Source organism: Oryx dammah, unplaced genomic scaffold, assembly GCF_014754425.2.
Source record: "Oryx dammah isolate SB20612 unplaced genomic scaffold, SCBI_Odam_1.1 HiC_scaffold_10, whole genome shotgun sequence".
NCBI classification, from domain to species: Eukaryota; Metazoa; Chordata; class Mammalia; order Artiodactyla; family Bovidae; genus Oryx; species Oryx dammah.
Window position 1 is genome coordinate 17,630,442 of NW_024070194.1, and position 19,334 is coordinate 17,649,775.

At 53.6% G+C, this 19,334-nt stretch overlaps 1 protein-coding gene across 1 annotated transcript; it reads right to left on the reverse strand.

Moving 5' to 3' along the window:
* Positions 1-1,202: 1,202 nt before the first annotated feature.
* MYL9 (myosin light chain 9) lies at positions 1,203-12,065 on the reverse strand. The gene is made up of 4 exons (XM_040247389.1): positions 9,476-12,065; positions 6,291-6,500; positions 2,947-3,108; positions 1,203-1,986 (listed from the first exon to the last, which is right to left on the reverse strand). Exons 2-4 carry the CDS (start codon positions 6,472-6,474, stop codon positions 1,814-1,816), a joined length of 519 nt encoding a protein of 172 aa, XP_040103323.1. The 5' UTR covers positions 6,475-6,500; positions 9,476-12,065; the 3' UTR covers positions 1,203-1,813.
* Positions 12,066-19,334: the final 7,269 nt, after the last annotated feature.

The window sequence follows — 19,334 nt, forward strand, 5'->3', positions numbered from 1 at the left end:
AGGCTTGTGGCACAACTCGGGGTTGAGACCAAGGAGGTCTGTTCCTGACCCCACATCCCCGCCTTCTTCCAGGAAGGCCTTTGGTACCACAGTGGCTCCGCCAAGAGACCTGGACCCTGGTGTCCGGCCTGCGTGGCCAGTGCTCTGGGAGTCCCGGGAACTGGTCCCAGTGAGTGGGTAGCCAAGCTCAGCGTCAGGTTGGGATGAGGGTTGCTCAGGGCCCACAGTCTGGGGTCAGAGTCAAGGGTGTGGTGTGGTTAGGACTGAGTCTGGGGAGCATTTGGACCCGTTTTGGACTCGTTTGGGGCTGGCTCCATCTAAAGTTGACCTCAGGGATTTGTGGGGCTCAGTTTGGAGGCAAGAGAAGGGCTTTCATGGCTTTCCTCTGGAAAGGGCTGAGTACCTACGCTGGGGCAGCAGCCTGGAGGAGGTTCGGCTTCCTGGGCCGATGCAGGGTCCCCTTAGTGCTCAGTGCTCCTTTGGCTCTGACCTCATACCTTTGTGGCTGGCTGGCTCTGGGTGACCTTTAGGGGAGGCAGCAGCACCTGCTCCCTGCTGGGTGCAGATGGGATGTGTCCAGTCCTGGCCTGAACCCCATGGAAGGTCCAGAGGCCAGGGACAAGCTCTGCTCTGCCCCAGACCTGCTGGGTGGCCTCAGGCGGTCCCTGTCCCTGTCCCTCTGTTCATTCAACCAGCATTTCCCTTCCCCTTAGGCTCCAGGCACCATCGTCAGTGTCCCCACTGTCAACTGTAACAGGGAAAGCTGTGGCTTGCTGTGTTGCTGGTCATGTGGCAGAGCTGACCCTCCAGTGAACCCAGACACCTGGTAGCTGCCTGCATGGAATCCGTTCTTTCTCATCTCCATCCCCTCCTCACAGCTCCCAAAGCCTCCCTGCTCTTCCAGGACCACCTGGCTCCCCAGGAGCATTGAGAGGACTCTGGAGACCAGGCTCTAGTCCTGAAGGCTGTGACCTTGACCCCTGCCCTCTCAGAGCCCCAGAAGCCCCACTGGGGTTTGCTGTGGTGGGTCATACCCCCTCTGCCCGCTCCCTCCCAGCAGAGCTTCTCCCCTCAGGATCTGCCTGCTCCGGCAGCTGGTCTGGTCTCAGCTGAGCCTTCCCTGGGCTGGTAGCCTTCCCTGGGCTACCATCGGGTGGAGGGAAGGACGGGGCAGCCACTGGGGAAGGAGAGGGTGGGCGGTGTTTGGGGCCTCAGGGCACCTTTATTTCACCCCAACCACAGACATACACACCCAAAGCAATGCTCAACCTTCTATTAGAGGCTCTGCCTCCCCAAGACGAAACGTCCGCCCTCTTGCATCTCCCGGTGGGGTGGGGTGTGTTCTCGAGGCCGGGCACGGTGTCGGGGAGGGGAGTGGCACCCTGTCCTCTAAGAGGGGACCTCGGTGAGATTCGTGTGTTTGTGGCAGTGGCTGGGGAGGGGCTTGCAGGGGGGGTGCAAGTGGAGTGGTGTCAGACCAGGACACAGTGCCCTTCCTGTGGGGAGCAGCCGGAAGCAGGCAGGCAACAGCCGAGGCCGGGGCTCTCCTCGGGGCCTCCCGGTCCAGCCCCCTGGCCCAGCTCCCGAGAAGATGGGATTTCCTCGGAGGGTCACTGGCCTCCCGCTGGCTCTGCCCCTGGCCTGGTGCTGTGTTTTCTCAGCCGTTTCCTTCACTTGGAGCTGGGCCCCCAGCCTCTCAGGGGGAGAGTCCTCTGAGAGGGGGCTCTGGGCTCATGGGCACGGAGCCGGTGCAGACGGTGTATGTGGGAGCAGGTGGCTGGGACAGGGGCCAGGCAGGGGGCGCTGGGACGGCCTAGTCGTCCTTGTCCTTGGCGCCGTGTTTGAGGATGCGGGTGAACTCCACATAGTTGAAGTTGCCTTTCTTATCAATGGGCGCCTCTCGGTACATCTCGTCCACCTCCTCGTCTGTGAAGCGGTCACCCATGGTGGTGAGCAGCTCCCGAAGGTGGTCCTCGTGGATGAAACCTGGGGCAGGGGCAGAGGGGGCGCAGGGCCAGGGCCTTGAGACACACCTCACACCCCCTGCCCGGGGCGCCCCCAGGACTCGCAGACCTTGTAGCTGGAGGTGGGGGGTGGGTGGGTGGGGCGAGAAAAGACACAACCCTGGTGTCTGTTCAGTTTGAGGTCACCAGGGCCCAGTGGGAACAGTTCTGCAGTGGGGCTGTCTGCGAGGTGTTTCTGTGGGGCTGGGGCTGGGGGCCCCGGGGCTGTGAGGGTTGGGGAGGCCCTGCCTGGGGCTGTGGGAGTGCTGACGTGCTGCTTGAAGAACCTGGGCCCCAGAGCTCCACTGCCTGCATCTGAATGCTGATCTCCTCTTCTTTCTAGCTGTGTGACCTTGGGCAAGTTACTTAACCTTTCTTTGCCTGTTTGATCTGGAAAATGGGGAGGAAAATATGCCAACCTAGTTAGGGAGCTGTGACGCAGTCAGGAAAAGGTTCTGATCTGCTTAGGCCTGTGGTGCGCCTCTGGCCCCTGAGAAACCGCTGAAGCGGCTACTGCCAGCGGCATCCCACAGGCCTGTCCCTGGGAGAGACCCGCGGTGGCTGGGAAGCCCTTTGGAGGACCTGAGGGTGGGGGGCACTGGTTTCTATAACCTGTTTCCCCGTGGGCCTGAGATGGTTTGGTTTCTGGAAGGGTCAAAAGCAGAAGCCAGTGCATTGAGCCAACAGGAGAGCTAAGAAGTGGGAAGGCTTGCGGGATGTGGGCTGTTTCAGTTTAGCCTTTGGCGGGGACAAAACAAGGAAGCAGCTTTTATCGTTCTGATGGCAGAAACAGGTGGACGGATGATCTCTGCCCTGGCCTTTGGGGGCAGAGGGGGCCCTGAGGTGCCAGCGCGGCTGGGTGCCACTTGCATACGCGGGGTGCCCGGGCGAGGTGTGCAGCCCCAGCCCCATCCAAGCCTCTGTCCCGAGGCTGCTGACTGACCTGAGGCCTCCTCGTCGAAGCAGGCGAAGGCGTTGCGGATCACATCCTCGGGGTCTGTGCCATTCAGCTTCTCCCCAAACATGGTGAGAAACATGGTGAAGTTGATGGGCCCCGGGGCCTCGCTCATCATGCCCTCCAGGTACTCGTCCGTGGGGTTCTTCCCTGTGGGGAAGGGTCATCCATGTCTGCTCTCACCTCCCGTCCCCTCCCTGCATAGCCCCATAGACAAGAGACAGTAAATTTAGTAAACTGTTGAAAAGTGTGAAAGGGTAGTCATTCAGTCGTGTCTGACTCTGCGACCTCATGTACCGTAGCCCACCTGGCTCCTCTGTCCATGGAATTATCCAGGCAAGAATACTGGAGTGAATAGCCATGCCCTCCTCCAGGGGATCTTCCCCACCCAGGGATTGAACCCATGTGTCCTGAAATGCAGGTACCATCTCAGCCACTAGGGAAGCCCTAGTGTTCGTAAACTAGAGCTGACTAGTTAACTTAGTCAGAGAAGGCACTGGCGACCCACTCCAGCACTCTTGCCTGGAAAATCCCATGGGCGGAGGAGCCTGGTAGGCTGCGGTCCATGGGGTCGCTAAGAGTCGGACATGACTGAGCGACTTCACTTTCACTTTTCACTTTCATGCATTGGAGAAGGAAATGGCAGCCCACTTCAGTGTTCTTGCCTGGAGAATCCCAGGGACGAGGGAGCCTGGTGGGCTGCCGTCTGTGGGGTTGCAGAGTCAGACACGACTGAAGCGCATTAGCAGCAGCAGCAGCAGCAGCATCGGTTAACTTAGCAAACTGTAAAGCCTCTCTCTGGGACCGCCGGCTCTGACTGCCCTGTCCCACTGATAATCACTGCCCACTCCCCTGGCAGCCTCGACCAGTTGCCTCCTCGGGTCTGGGGTCTGGATATCGCCGTGGGTCATGCTGTCTGAGGTATAAGAGCCCCCGTCTGCGGACCGCTCCCTGCCTTTGGTACCCTGTGTGCCTTATGGCTTTAAGTGTCACCGCCTCAGCTTCTTACCCCTTCACCAACGTGGGACCTGAGGCTCAGAGGTGAGGTGACTTGTCCTCAGTCACCCTGCGAGTGAGGAATGGAGCCAGCATGTGAAGCCAGGCAGCCAGGCCCCAGACCCCAGGCACAGTTCGACAGTAGGTAAACCAGCGAGCTTTGGTGCCACATAGGCTAAGGTCTGAATCCCAGCTCTGTGCCTGCTTCCCCAGCCCCTGAGAACTGTGAAGATGAGGATGGCAATGGCTGTAAAATGCACAGAACAGTAACTGGCATAGCCCTACGGACTCGGATCAGCTGCTGGGTTCAAATCCCAGCTCTGCCACTTTGTAGCTGTGTGAGCTTGGGCAGATTTCTTAACCTCTCTGAGCCTCTGTTTCCTCATTTATAAAGTGAGAATGATAATCACGTCTACCTTTGAGATTTAAGATCATACCTGCAGAGCTGCCGCTTGTTATTACTGTTTTATTGTTTGCTGCTCTTGTTTTTACCATCTGAGGCACTAGGGAAGCTATTCTTTGCTGTTCTTGTTTTTAAACCTGAGGATGATGGTCCTGATTCTTGTTTTCAGCTGTGCCATGTGACCCACAGAATCTTAGTTCCCCTGCTGCTGCTAAGTCGCATCAGTCATGTCCGACTCTGTGCGACCCCAGAGACGGCAGCCCACCAGGCTCCCCCGTCCCTGGGATTCTCCTGGCAAGAACACTGGAGTGGGGTGCCATTTCCTTCTCCAATGCATGAAAGTGAAAAGTGAAAGTGAAGTCGCTCAGTCGTGTCCAACTCTTAGCGACCCCATGGACGGCAGCCCACCAGGCCCCTCCGCCCATGGGATTTTCCAGGCAAGAGTGCTGGAGTGGGCTGCCACAGTTCCCCTACCAGGGATCAAACTCACACTCCTTGCAGGGGAAGTGTGGAGTCCTAACCACTGGACTGCCAGGGAATTTCCAGAGGGTGATGTTCTTAACCAGAGACCCTGACTGATCTGTGGACCCACAGACTTGAGCTGCAAACAGGAGTGGGGGTTTTTCTGGGTAAGCATCCAGTCTAGTCTCTGGGGTTGAGAGCCCAGGTGTGTGTGCTCAGTTGCTTAGTCACATCTGATTCTTTGTGATCCCATGGACTGTAGCCTACCAGGCTCCTCTGTCCATGGAGGCAAGAAAATACTGCAGCGGGTTGTCCTTTCCTACTCCAGGGGAATCTTCCCAACTCAGGGGCTGAACCTGCATCTCCTGCACTGGCAGGTGGATTCTTGACCACTGCGCCACCTGGGAAGCCCGGGTTCTACCTCCTAAATGGGAAGGAGTCTTTGTGTCCCTGTCTCCTCTGAGCCCCACACTCTGCGGTGTTCCCGTGGGATGGCTGGTGCTAGCAGGACACACGGCCCCTCTCCTGGCCTCTCCAGGCCTCAGTCTTCCTTCCTGCCCCTGACTCCCCAGGGAAGAGCCTCCAGGTGAGTCTGGCCTGAAGCTGGGAGAGGTATGGCGCTGAGGGTGGGGACAGTGTCCATCGTCCGCCCTCCTGGTCCGCTAGGTCGTTTGCCCCTCTCACCAGACCCCCTGGGATGCACACACGGTCCACGGGCCTGAGTGGGGCTGCCCAGTGAGGGGCGGTACCAGGGACTGACTCAGGCATGACTGCCATAGGCTGCTTCCTCTGCTACCCGAGAGCACCCCCCAGCCAGTGTCTGACCCAGGTGCTTTCACCTGGATGAAGGGGGTGCCAGGAACTGGGGCTGGGGGGGGTTGTCTGTGGCCAGTGCACAGGGAGCAATGTGGAGGCAGACCACCTTGGTGTCTGGTGGGCTGGCATTTGGGGGCTGGTGTCTGGAGGCCTGGCCTCTGGGCCTCAGTTTCCCCATCTGTACAGTGAGCAATGGTGCAAGGTGCTAGATTCCTGAGGCCTTTCAGCTCTGAGATTCTGAGTCTGGGGAAGTCACTGGAGTCCACCTCTCAAAGTCTGACACAGGTGACCTCTGAGGGAGCAAGGAGGTGTCCTGGCCTCCACTCTAGGCCTCAGTTTCCCCATCTATACAATGGAAAGTCTGCAGTTTTGTAGTTGCTGATCCTTTTCCTTCAGTGAAGTGGCACCAGGCAGTTGAAACCACAGATCTGCCTGAGGCAGGAGTGGGCCTGTCTGGGTTCAAGTCCAGTGGCGAACTGCTCTGTGCCTCAGTTTCCCTGTCTGCTAAATGGAGAAAGAGGTGGCAGCTCCTCTCCAGGGTGGGCACCTCAGTCAGTACACAGGAAGTGTTCCCTGAGGGATGAGCCGCCCCACCACCTGCTCCAGCTGCAGCCCTTGTGGGCCCACTCAGCCCCCCAGCCCCGCCTCTGCTCACCCATCGAGGCCAGCATGTCGTGCAGGTCCTCCTTGTCGATGAAGCCGTCCCGGTTCTGGTCGATCATGTTGAAGGCCTCCTTAAACTCCTGGATCTGGGACTGGTCAAACATTGCAAACACATTGGACGTGGCCCTCTGTGGCCGCTTCTTGGTGGTCTTGGCCTTGGCCCGTTTACTAGACATCTTGGCTGCAGGCGTGTGGGGCTTTCCTGTAGGCAGAGGGTGCAGATGGGAGAGCCAGTGACCCTGGGCCAGAAAAGCTTCTGGCCTACCCCCACCCCACTTGGCTGTTGGCGTCTGGGCCTGGCCTTCACGCTCCTATAGGCTGGGGGCTCCTGCCTCCCGGCTCATCACAGAAGCAGCCAGCGTTGGCCCTGTGACATGCTCTGAAACAACTTCCTCTACCTCTCTGAAGTGTTTCCTCATCTGGAATGGGATAGGAGTGCCCAGCCAAAGGGATCCATTGACTTGTGCCCGAAAAGCCCCTGGCATGGTGCCCAGCCCAGAGGAAGCTATTTCTGCTGTCATGGTGTGGGTAGACACTTAGGATTGGGTTCGGTGCCAACCATTTCCGTGCTTTATCTCCCTTAATCCTCAAGAGCATTCACACCATCCATCTCTCTCCCAGTGACAAGGTGGGCAGCCTTGGGAGAGGCCCCTAGGCTCCCTGCCCCCAGCAGCAGGAAGGAGCCAGTCAGCGGCCCTGCATTCCTCGCATTCCTTCTCCTCTCCTCCTCCTCTCCCTCCTCTGGAGGTTCTGGAAGGCCAGCGCTCTGGGCAGCCTCCCTTCCCCCAACCTGTCCACACTTGACCAGCCCCTTAGGGTAGGGGACAGACCTGATTTGGGCCCTGCTCTTTGTTCTCCCTCTTCAGTGCTTATAGAAGCATAAAGCTTCCCCAGACTGAGCACCCCAGCTTCCCGTTACACTTGTTTAGGCCTGGCCTCCGAACCTCCAGCCAGTCTCACCCATTGCATGCAGACCCCAGTACTTCACCCTGAAGCCCTTGAGGGTTCCTGCCATCCCCCTCTCCCATCAGGCCTGGCACAGAAGGAGACCCTCTGAGCCTCTCCTACCCTGCTCTCTGACTCACCTTGCCATCCTTCTTGCCAGCTGTGATCCTGCCCAGCTGGACCTCTGGCTGCTGCCAGATAACCCCAGACTTCCCTTCTTGGTTCTCCCCTTGAAACACCCTTCCTTCTTGGGCCCAGTTCTTCAGACAGCCCTTAGGAAGCAGTTCCCCCACCCTGGCTTTGACAGCAAGCACTTAAAGGTTTCTCTCCATCACAATCAGTCAGGGCTGGTGTAAGCACCCTGAATTATACCTAAGCCCATGGTGGCACTCACAGATGCTTGTTTAATGAATGATCTTGAAGGCAGCTAGCCAGTCTACTGACCCCACTGTACAGATGGGGAAACTGAGACACAACAAGGGGCTCTTTCCCTGAACTCTTGTCATGGCTTCTGGGGCAGTTTGGGGCCCCAGGACTGCTGCCTCCTCTTTCCTCTGTCCCGAGTCTCGTGGTTGAGAATCTGCAAGAAGCCTTAACTGCTCCTCGATCTGTCTTCCAGGCCTTTATCCCATGACCTTGTTCAAGTCATTCTGGATCTTTGGCCTTTGAGATCTTAAACCCTGAGCTGGGACGCTGGCCAGCCCCAGCCTTTCCCCACAGGCACAGCTGCCTATAGTTAGAGACTGTCCCCCTGCACCCACACACCTGGCCCTCGGTGCTTCTCGTGTGGTTCAAGGTGGGTAGACAGAAGCCTTGGGAAGGGGTTGGGGTGGGACAGTGCCGTGGGCTGGAGTGCTTCGAGGAGCCGGGTGTTCTCTGGAAACTTTAACTCACGACGCCCACAGAAGGCAGCCGAGGAGAAGTCCACCGTGCCCAGCAGAGGCTGCCATGGTCCCCGTCAGTCACTGCCACCCCCATCTGTACAGTTCTAGGGCAGATGTGGCAGGAGTGGCCAAGAGCTCACCAACTGCTCTGATCCTGGCTTGGTCTCCATGGCCGCCCCATCCCCGCCCTCTCTCTTGAGGGGCTGTGACAGGGCTTGGAGCACTGAACTTCGCAGGGTGGGGAAAATGGGGTGCCCCCACCGTGCAATTAAAAGAACTGGTGTGCCCATAAGAGGGATAGAGTCCAGCTGGAAGCCGGGACCCCTGGGCTAGGCTTAGGTCTGGGGATGGCAAATGGCCTTTCCTGGTGGGCCGATGGTAGTTGAGGGGCACCGTTGTGACCAGAGGCAATTTGTAGGCTTGACTGAGGAACTGGGGTCAGAGCCAGGCTGAGCTCTTAAGACCTGGAGCCATCGCCGCCGCCGCCTCCTGGGGGTCCTAGACACCAGGGGTCAGATATAACTGGTCCTTGGCCTGCTACAGCTAGGTGCCACCTCCCCACCTCTGACCCCGGAAACCCCACTGTAACAGCAAAGACACGGCCTGTGTCCCTCCTTACCTCGGGGTCTCTATGGCTGGCAGTGCCAGCTGCCTTGTTGGTAAACTCGCCTCCCCTGAGGGGGAGTTATCTGACTTTTTCCTGAAGTAGCCAGAGCAGCTGCAGGGCTGGGGAGGAGTGGGGACCACTTCCTGCAGCCCAGGGCCTTGTCAGGCCAGGGGGTCCAGGGGATGAGCCCTACAGCCCTTGGCCAAGCTTCCCCACCCAGAAGGCCTAGGCGGGCAGCGGGCTCAGAGCAGGGAAGCCCCGGAGATGGCATTCAGCGTTGGTGTGATGGCGGAGACAAGTTACCCCGGTCTCCATCCCTCTTTCCTGCCCCAGGAGATAGGGGAGGGGTCAGGGATGCTCCGCGGGAGCCTAGCAGGGCTGCTTCCCGCCTGTGACACAGACGCCTCCTCTAGAGCAAGGAATGCCGGCGACCCCAGGCCCCTCCCGTCCTCCGGGACACCTCGAGTTCTGGGCTCGGCATCTCTAACTTCGCAACGAAGCGGCAGGGCCTGGACAGTCTTCCCTTGCTGCAGGCCCACCCGTTCCCAGAGCCTGTCCAGTCTTCCTGCTGCCCAGCCGCCGCCCGAATCCCTGTAGGACGGAGCGACTTCGCAGCCCCAGCCTCACTATCTGTCCCTGCCCAGAGACCCTGCGACTCCCACCTGCCCCTCGCGACCCCATGTCCCAGCCGCGTCCGTCACACCGCCCACACCAGACCCCCCCGGGCCGCGGGGCTCCCACCTGGTGCGGAGAAGGTGCTGGCGCGGTGCGCGGAGCGGCTGCGGAGCCGGGACCGGCGGGCCGTCGGTGGGGTCTGGGCCCGGGGGTGGGGGCGCGGGGCGGGGCGCGGCGCCGGGCCTTACAAGGCAGAAGAATGTGCGGCGGCGGGCAGGGGCGGGGCCGCGGCAGCCCGGCCTTATTTGGCCGCGACCCACGGGCCAGGGAGGTGGGGTGTTCCCGGGTGAACCCCCCAGTCTGCGAGGGCCTTCCCCATGGTGGGCTGGGGGAGGTGACGGGGGCGAGTGGGGGGCCTGGACAGCCCGGGGAAGGGGGTCTGTCTGGGCCGGTCCTTCCTCTCTAGCCAGGCCGCCAGACCTCCGGGGGCCTCCAGCTCTCGGACCCCACCCCCACCATTCCCCCAGAGCCCGCGCCCCGGCCTATTCCCCGGGGAGAGCTTCTTTCCACCAGGCCAAGTACGGCTTTTTTCCACTTCCAGAGAAGAGCCTGCTGCACTCACAGGTTCCTGCGGGGGTGGGGCGCCCAAAGGCCTTGGGCCAAGTCACTCTCCAAGTGCCCTCGGTGCCCTCACCTGCACAAGGGGAGGGTGGTGGTGAGAACTAGTGGCCAGGAAGACCCACGGAGGCCCTGGGGCGCCAGCGAGAGCTGGGACCGGGGGACCCCCGGAGCATCCTTGCCAATGGGGCTGCAACCCCCAAGTCCCTCTCTTGTTGGCCTGAGTCAGAGGATGGGGGCTGGGAGGACAGACCAGTTCCCCCTGCCTTCGCCCTCAGGCCCTGTCCGTCATTGTGACCCCCGAAGGCCCAGCCACCCACCCTGACTCCTGCCTGCGCTTTCTCTCCTTCCCTTTGATCCAACTCTGACGTTCAATTACCGAGGGAACTTTTCAACATCCAGTTACTTGCTTGGTAAATATTAACTGACACCTGTCTGGCACGGTGCTCGAGTGCTGGGGAAATAGCAGTGAACTATAGTGCTCAGGAAGCTTTTGTTCTTGTGGAGAGAAATGTCATGAACAAGTAGCTACACAGCTTGGAGAGTAGAAACAAATGCCTTGAAGGAAAATAAAAGAAGGTGAGGGGAGAGAGAGCAAAGGAGAGGTAGGGGCTGCTCCCAGGAAGGAGGTGAGGGAGTGAGCCGGGCCCAGTGAACACCTGAGACAGAAGCCCTGTAGGGGGCGCTTCTCCAGCTCCTGGTCAGGGTCACTGAGGGCCGGGGGCGGGAGAGGAGGCCTGAGAAGCAGTAGGGACCTAGCCCCGGGGATCCTTGTGTTACTCCAAAACTGGGTTTGCCTTTTGGTGGGTGTCGAACCAATAGACACTGCCAAGCCAAAGATCAGGAGGAGGAAGGAAATATTATTTCCTGTAGTCGGTAAGGAGAGCACGGGGAATCTTTCCTAAAGCAGCGTCTCCCTGAACAGCAAAACTGGGGGAGGCTCAGCTGGTGAAGAATCCGCCTGCAATGCGGGAGACCTGGGTTTGATCCCTGGGCTGGGACGATCCCCTGGAAAAGGGAACGGCTACCCACTCCAGTATTCTGGCCTGGAGAATTCCATGGACCCCATAGTCCATAGGGTCACAGAGTTGGACACCGCTGAATGACTTTCACTTTCACTCTTAAGCTAAGGGTACCTGCATATTCATGAAGGGGTTAAGCAGAGGAGAATTCCTCATAGAATTGCGGCCAGGGTTCACTGAGTCCAAACTTTAGTTGATTGAAGTCAAGAGGGTCAGTGTCATCATTCCTTCCTCTACCTGGGTGGGGACTTTAGTTCCTGCAGTACTCAAAGATGAATTGTTATGTATAATCCCTTGAGGAGGAACTGGGACTGCGCTTTATCACAGCTGTATTGTTTGTCTGCCTCTTTTCTGCATGCTATTGTTCCCTTAACATCATTCATTACCGAGAACTGTTCAAGGGCAAGCTTTGTGGCCAGGCTTAGATCATAAAATGGCTTAGGCCAGAATGGCTTCCCTTATGTCAAGAAAAACCATTCCTGGTTCTCTTTCTCCAGGGACCTCTTTGCTTACCTGCTTACACTTGCAGACCTCTGTAAGACCTCAGAGAGTTCTGAGCAAAGGGTGGCATGATCTGGCTTATGTTTTAACTGAATCCCTCTTGGAGTGGAAGGGTGGGGAGGCGGCGGCAGGGAGCAGGGAAATCAGTGATGAGCTATTAAGCAGGATGAGGTGTCCAGAGTAGTGAGCTGGCAGTGGGAGAAATGATGTGATTCTGGACATATTTTGAAGTTGCATCTGGTAGGATTTTCACGTGGATTGGGGGGGAGGGGGTGTGTGGGTGTGGGGGGGGGGGGATTCCAAGGTGATTAACTAGTTAATCACAGTAGGGGATTGTAAGTAGAAAAATATGGGAGAGCCCTGTAAGTTAATGGTTACTCGAGAGAGCAGCTTTGCGTTAGCAACAAAACCAGGCAACAGAAGCAGGAGACATACCCCACAACAATAAAACAAACTGTGGCATGAGCCCCACATCTTGCCCAGTGAGCACAGTAAGGTACTGATCCCTAGGACATGCTCTCTGCACACATAAAAAAAATAATTTGTGGACCTAGTTTGACCACACAGGAACAAGAAAACTCCCCAGTACAACCCAGAGGATGAACTAATGATGAAAACATGACTCAAGGAAGACAAAGAAGGTCTTCTCCCCCTCCCCACGTATCCTTTGATTGTAAAACTGTAGCCCAGTAAGTTCTCGGGTGTGGCATTCCTCACCTGTCCACTTGCAAGCCTCACAAGCATCCTATTCTAATAAATCACTTCTCATCTACCACTCTGCTTTCGCCGAATTCTTCTCTGCACTGAGACATCAAGAACTATGGTACTGGAGCTCTTCAGAGCCCTGGAAACGACACCATATACCGGTTTCAGTCTGAGCAACTGGAAAGGAAAGAGCTGACATTGTCTAAGCTGAGTCTATGGAAGGAGCAGGTTTGGTGAGGAATCAGAAGTTCTGTTTTAGACATATTTAAAACTTACTACATTTTAAAAACTTTATTTTGAAATAGTTTCAAATTTAAGATAAAGTGATAAGAACTATACGGAGAGTTCCTGTATACCTTCATCCAGATTCTGTACTTGTTAGCATTTGGCTTTCTTACATTCTCTTCTGTGTGTGGGTGTGTATTCTCCTCCCAAACCAGTTGAGAGTAACTTGCACAGATCAAGCCCTTTTACACTGAAATACCTCAGTGAGTATCTCCTAAGAAGGAAAGTATTACACATCCATAATGCAATGATTAAAACCAGGGAAAAGTAAAAAATTGAAGTATAGTTGATGTACAGTATTATATGTGTTATAGGTGTACAACATAATTCACAATTTTTGAAGGTTATATTCCACTTATAGTTACCATAAAATATTGGCTATATTCCCCACATTGTACTCTTGTACCATGTACTCTTGTACAACTGTTTCTTTAACTTGCTTTTCATTGCTGTTATTATAATCATATGTGCTGGCCTGCCTCAGAGGACCCTGCTCCTCTGCCTGACTGTTAAACTAAAGTGCCTTTGTTCAGTTCACAAGGAGATAATCTGACCCTGCCCACCTGTGAAAAGAAGACATTAACACATCCCCTTTAACACAGCTGGCCATTTCTGGACATGTTTTGCAAGACTGATGGCCCTTTTACTTTACTTCCCCACCGCCTCTCCCTCTCTGTTCTGTCTTTTCACTTTACTTCCTCACCCCTTCTCTTTTTGGTTCTACGAAAGAACCTGGAATCCAGACCCCTGAGAAAGATGGTTATTTTGAGACATTAATCTGCCATCTTCTCGGCCTGCTGGCTTTCCAAATAAAGTCATATTCCTCGCCTCAATACCTCTTCTTCTGGATTCATAGGCCTGTCATGTGGTGAACAGAGTGAGCTTGGACTTGGTAACATATCTTTGTAAAAATCAGGAAAATTTTAACATCAATTTAATACTATTGTTTAATAGTCCATATTCAAGTTTTGCCAATTATCCTGATAATGTTCTTTACAAAAAATTTTTTTTCTGCTCCAACAGCCAATCCAAGGTTGTCATATTTCTTTGATCCTCGTGTGTGTGTGTGTGTGTGTGTGTGGTTCAGTTCAGTCGCTCAGTCGTGTCCGACTCTTTGCGACCCCATGGACTGCAGCATATTAGGCCTCCCTGTCCATCACCAACTCCCGGAGTTTACTCAAACTTATGTCCATTGAGTCGGTGATGCCATCTAACTATCTCATCCTCTGTTGTCCCCTTCTCCACCTGCCTTCAATTTTTCCCAGCATCAGGGTCTTTTCAAATGAGTCAGTTCTTTGTATCAGGTGGCCAAAGTGTTGGAGTTTCAGCATCAGCCCTTCCAATGAATATTCGGGACTGATTTTCTTTAGGATGGACTACTGGATCTCCTTGCAGTCCAAGGGACTCTCAAGAGTCTTCTCCAAGACCACAGTTCAAAAGCATCAATTCTTTGGCGCTCAGCTTTCTTTATAGTCCAACTCTCACATTCGTACACGACCACTGGAAAAACCATAGCCTTGACTAGATGGACCTTTGTTGGCAAAGTAATGTCTCTGCTTTTTAATATGCTGTCTTGGTTGGTCATAACTTTTCTTCCAAGGAGCAAGCGTCTTTTAATTTCATGGCTGCAGTCAACCATCTGCAGTGATTTTGTGTGTGTGGTAAGATAGCAGAGTTTACTATTTTAACCATTTTGAGTGTATCGTGTCATGGCATTAAGCGCGTTCACACTGTTGTACGGCTGTTGCCTCTGACCATCTCCAGAAGCATCATCTCCCTCAGCTTAGACTCTGTAGCCCAGTAAACAGCCATCACCTGCCCTTTTCCCTCACCTGCTGGGCAAGTACCCTTCCCCTTCCTGTCTCTGAATTTGACCACTCTGGGAAACTCATATAAATGGAATCACATAGTATTTGTCCTTTTGTGACTGGTTTATTTCACTTGGCATAGTTTCTTCAGGGTTCATCCATCTTGCAACATATGTCAGAATTTTCTTCCTTTTTAAGGTTAAATAATATTCCATTGTGTGGAAGGACCACAGTCTTGCTTATCCATTCATGTCAATGGATATTTGTGTTGCTTCCATCTTTTGGTTATTGTGAAGAATACTGCTCTTAATATGGGTGTAGTACAAGTATCTTTTTGAGTCCCTGCTTTTGATTTTCTTTTTTTTTAGGGTATATATCCGGAAGCAAAATTGAAGGATTATATGGTGACTCTGTTTTTAGTTTGTTTTTTTGGGGGGGTTGGTGGGAACTGCCATACTGTTTCCCATGGTAGCTATACCATTTTACATTCCCACCAAGAGTGCACTAATTCTAATTTCTCTACATCCTTGCCAATACTTGTCATTTTCTGTAATTTTTTCTTTTTCTTTTTGCTAAATAATAGTCATCCTAATGAGTGGGAAGTGATATCTCATTGTGGTTTTGATTTGTCTTTCCACAATAACTAATGTTAAGCATTTCTTCATGTGCTTATCGACCACTTGTGTATCTTCTTCGGAGAAGTGTCTATTCAGATTCTTTGCCCATTTAGGGAATTCCCTGGCGGTCCAGTGGTTAGGACTTGGCACTTTCATTGCTGGTGGGCCTGGGTTCCATCCTTGGTCAGGGAACCAAGATCCCACATGATGTGCAGTACGGCCAAAAAAAAACCCCCAAAAAGCTGCTTAAAAAATCAGGTTGTTTGCTTTTTTTGTTGTTGAGTTGTAAGAGTTCTCTATATATTCTGGATACTAATCCCTTATCAGATACGTCATTTGCAAAAATGCTTTCCCATTCTATGGACTTCTCTGTTTAAGATCATTTTTAAAACTTATATAATTTATGTACCATAAAATTCATTCTTTTCAAGGGTACAATTCAGTGATTTTAAAACTCACAAAATTTTAAAAAAAAATTCACAAATCACCACTGTGTAACTCCAGAACATTTCATCACCCCCAAAGTGAAAGTGAAAGTCGCTCAGTCGTGTCTGACTCTTCGCGACCCCATGAACTATTACAGTCCGTGGAATTCTCCAGGCCAGAATACTGAAGTGGATAGCTTTCCCTTCTCCAGGGGATCTTCCCAGCCCAGGGATCGAACCCAGGTCTCCCACACTGCAGGCAGATTCTCTACCAGCATCACCTCCAAAGAAACTGCATACTCATTAGCAGTCACTCGTCTCCTCCCCTTCCCCCATCCCCTGGCAAACAGTAATTTACCTTCTGTCTCTTGATTTGTTTACTCTGGAAATGTAACATAAATGGATATAATATGTGGCTTCTTTCACTTAGCATAATGTTTTCAAATTCCATGTATGTTATAACATGTATTAGCGCTTCATTCTTTGTAAATTTGTTCTTTTTTGGCCACACCACACAGTTTGTGGGGTCTTACTTTCCCAACCAGAGATGGAACCCAGGCCCCCTGCCTTGGGAGCATGCAATCTTAGCCACCAGACCACCAGGGAAGTCCTGTTAGGTTTTCTGTATGAGAGATCATGTGATCTGCAGATAGAGATAGTTTAACTTCTTTCTTTCCAATTTGGATGCCATCCGTTCATTCACTTATTCATTCTAAGCTCATTCTTGCCTAAACGCCCTGGCTGGAACCTACTGTACAGTGTTGAATAGAAGTGGCAAGAGTGAAACTCATCTTTGTTCCTGATCTTGAGGGGAAAGCTTTCAGTCTTTCACCATAAAACATGTTAGCTGTGGATTTTAGTGGGGAGAGGGGAATGCTCCCTCCTCAAGTGTCAGCTCGAAGATGTTCTAATTTGTCATGCATTCTTTATCATGAAAGGGTGTTGAGTTTTATCGAATTTTTTTTTCTGCATTGATTGCAGTGTTTTTAATCTGTCAGTTAGCTTTGTTTTGGCTATGCTGGGTCTTCGTTGCTCTGTGCAGGCTTTCTCTAGTTGTGGCGAGCTGGGGCTATTCTCTAGTTGTGGTGCGCAGATTTCTCATTGCAGCTGCTTCTCTAGTCGCAGAGCATGGGTTCTAGGGCGTGAGCGGGCTTCAGTAGTTGTGACACATGGACCTAGTTGCCCCATGGCATGTGGAATCTTCCTGGGCCAGAGATCAAACCTGTGTCTACTGCACTGGCAGGTGGATCCTTAACCACTGGACCACCAGGGAAGTCCATCTGTCCCTGAGCTTTTCTGTGTCTTTCACAGACTAACATTTTCGGAGAGTCCGGGTCAGTTACCTGGTACTTGCTCATGATTATTCTGTGGATTTTTAAAAATTTATTTATTCATTTATTTTTGGCTGTACTGGCTCTTCACTACTGTACATGGGCTTTTCCCTAGTTGTGGCAAGTGGGGGCTGCCCTCCAGTTGCAATGCGAGGACCTTTCATTGCGATGGCTTCACTTTGCAACGGCTTCTCTTGTGGCTTGCAGGCTCTGGAGCACAGGCTCAGTAGTTGCAGCCATGGGCTCAGCAGCCCCGAGGCGTGTGGGATCTTAATTCGTGGACCAGGGATTGAACCGAGGTCACTGAACCACCAGGACAAGTCCCCAAATGGTGATTTTTCTAACCCTTCTCGTTTCCTTTTACTAGTTGGTGGACATGTTAACTTTGAGATTACCTGTTAGACATCTAAGTGGCGATGGTGAGTGGGAAGTGTAAAGTTCAGGAAAGGTGCAGGCTGTAGATTTAGGTGTAGGAGTTGTCAGTCTATAGGAAGTTAAAGCCATTAGCAGTTGAGGGGCTCCAAGGGCCCACATCCCCTCTTGGTCACAGGACTTCTCCAGGCCTGGGTCCCCTGACCTGTTTTGGGGACAAACTCGGGTGCTGACTGGGTCACCAGAGTACCATGGCTCCCTGGAGGCTGGGACTGGGGGCTCTTGTCTTAAGGGAAACTGGGTTCTATGAAAGGAAGTGACCTTGCTCTGTTCAAAGCTGGTAAAAGCTCTTGGACTTAACCTGGCATTCAAGGCTTGTCCAGTGCACCCCTCCCCAAGCAGCAGCACAGTCCTACCTGTCTGCCTCTGCTCTCTGTGCCCTTCACTGCCGCAGCTCGGAGAACTCCTGCTCCTCCTTCAAAGCCCAGCCCAAATATTACCTTCTTTGGGAAGTTCCGCCCCTGTACTCCCCAACAAAGTTGTTCATTTAAGAAATACTTCCTGATGCTAGGCACCAAGACCAGTGAAAAAACACTCTATTCCTGCCCTCGGGGAGCCCATCTGTCTCCCTGGTGGAGACTGATACTGTATTCATTTGTAATATCACAGATCTAAGCACCAGTGACAGCAACAAAGGACATCACTCTTGTGCTCTGAATGGAGAGCAGGGGGTTTGCACCAGCCTGGCCTGAGGTGTTTTGGGAGGGTTTCCCTGCAGAAATGCCGGCTGGCTGGAAGGCAGAGGGCAAGGGACGGGCTCCCATGGGTGGTGCACCTAGCAAGTTGGGCAGAGGCCTCCAAGGCCAAGGTGAGGAGGCTGGATTTTCTCCCACTGGTACCGGGAAGTGTGCAAAGGGTTCTGATCAGAGGGGGACTTTTGAGGGAGTGGAGGGAGTGCTTCTGAGGAGTCCCTTGGCTGCCATAAGGAAAAGGCAGTGAGGACTGCGTTGATTTTTCAGATCAGCCAGATTCAGGTGGGTAGCAGACGCCCTACTTCATTTTATTTTTAAAAAATATTTATCTGGCTGCGTCAGGTCTCAGTTATGGCACGCAGGATCCTCGTTGCACAGGCTTCCGTGGCATGTGGGATCTTAGTTCCCTGACCAGGGATCATACCCACGTCCCCTGCATTGCGTGGCAGAGTCTTAACCACTGGAGCACCAGGGAAGTCCCCCAACTTCACTTTACATCTCTCTTGTCAGCCCTGCTCCAGGGCTGGTGGTGATGGGAGCTTCTCATCTCAGTTCATCTGGGGTCCTCGTGGTCTCTCGCTCAGAGGGTTTGGCCCTTTCTGTTCCGTCAAGGGTTGTGCTCTGGAAACGCAGACGCCAAGGATTCTCAGGTGCCCTGGGAAGCTGCCTTTCTGTGAAGAGAGAAACTCCTCCCTGATAGAACAGAGTGCAGGAAGGGGGCATCATCTAAGCCATGCTCATGTGCAGACTGTTTAATCTGAGTCTCGTCATGAGGAAACGGAAATGCAAATTATGTAACATTCTGCAAGATGCTTGGGTACTTTAAAAATGTCAGGGTCATGAAAAAACAAGTGGGGAAACTTTTTGCTTCAGTGAGAGTAAAGAGACATGGCGATGTGAGAGCAGTGACCGGTCCTGCTTTGGATCCTGGCTGGATATGAAGGAGAAGCCGTGGAGGCTGTTGCAGGCCATCTGGAGTATGAGCCCCGCTTTAGCTGGTGTTAAGGCCTCAGTGCCGTCCTGGGTAAGGGAGGTGCTTGAGGGCCACTCGGCGGTTAAATTAAGGGGGTGACAGTGGCACTGGGCTTCCTGGGCGGCGCTGATGGTAAAGAGTCCGCTGCAGTGCAGGAGATGCAAGAGACGTGGGTTTGATCCCTGGGCCGGGAAGATCCCTGGAGAAGGAAATGGCAACCCACTCCAGGATTCTTGCCTGGAGAATCACCACGGACAGAGTCTGGCAGGCTACAGTCCATGGGGTCGCAAAGAATCGGACACGACTGAAGTGACTGAGCGCACAGCACCCGGTGGCGCGTGCTCACGTGGGAAGGAGTGTCCCTGTTCTTAGGCGTTGCCTGGTGTGTTTGGGGTGAACCAGCATGGTGTGTGCAGCTTATGTTTAAATGCCTGAGGTGAGGGAGATGTTTGTGTCCCAGAAAGGAACAATGCAAATACGGCAAAATCTTGCCAGTTGGCGATTCTGGGTAAAGACATGAAACGATCCTTTCAGCCTGGGGAGGCAGGCCTCTCCTCTGCTGCGCCAGGAAGGCTG

Bases quoted from the DNA above. Each gene is read 5' to 3' on its own strand.
- MYL9 (XM_040247389.1), bottom strand. From the start codon at position 6,474: ATGTCTAGTAAACGGGCCAAGGCCAAGACCACCAAGAAGCGGCCACAG. The intron at 3,109-6,290 runs GTGAGCAGAGGC...CCTTCCCCACAG, and splicing joins CGACATGCTGGCCTCGATGG to GGAAGAACCCCACGGACGAG. The intron at 1,987-2,946 runs GTCAGTCAGCAG...CCCCTGCCCCAG, and splicing joins CTTCGACGAGGAGGCCTCAG to GTTTCATCCACGAGGACCAC.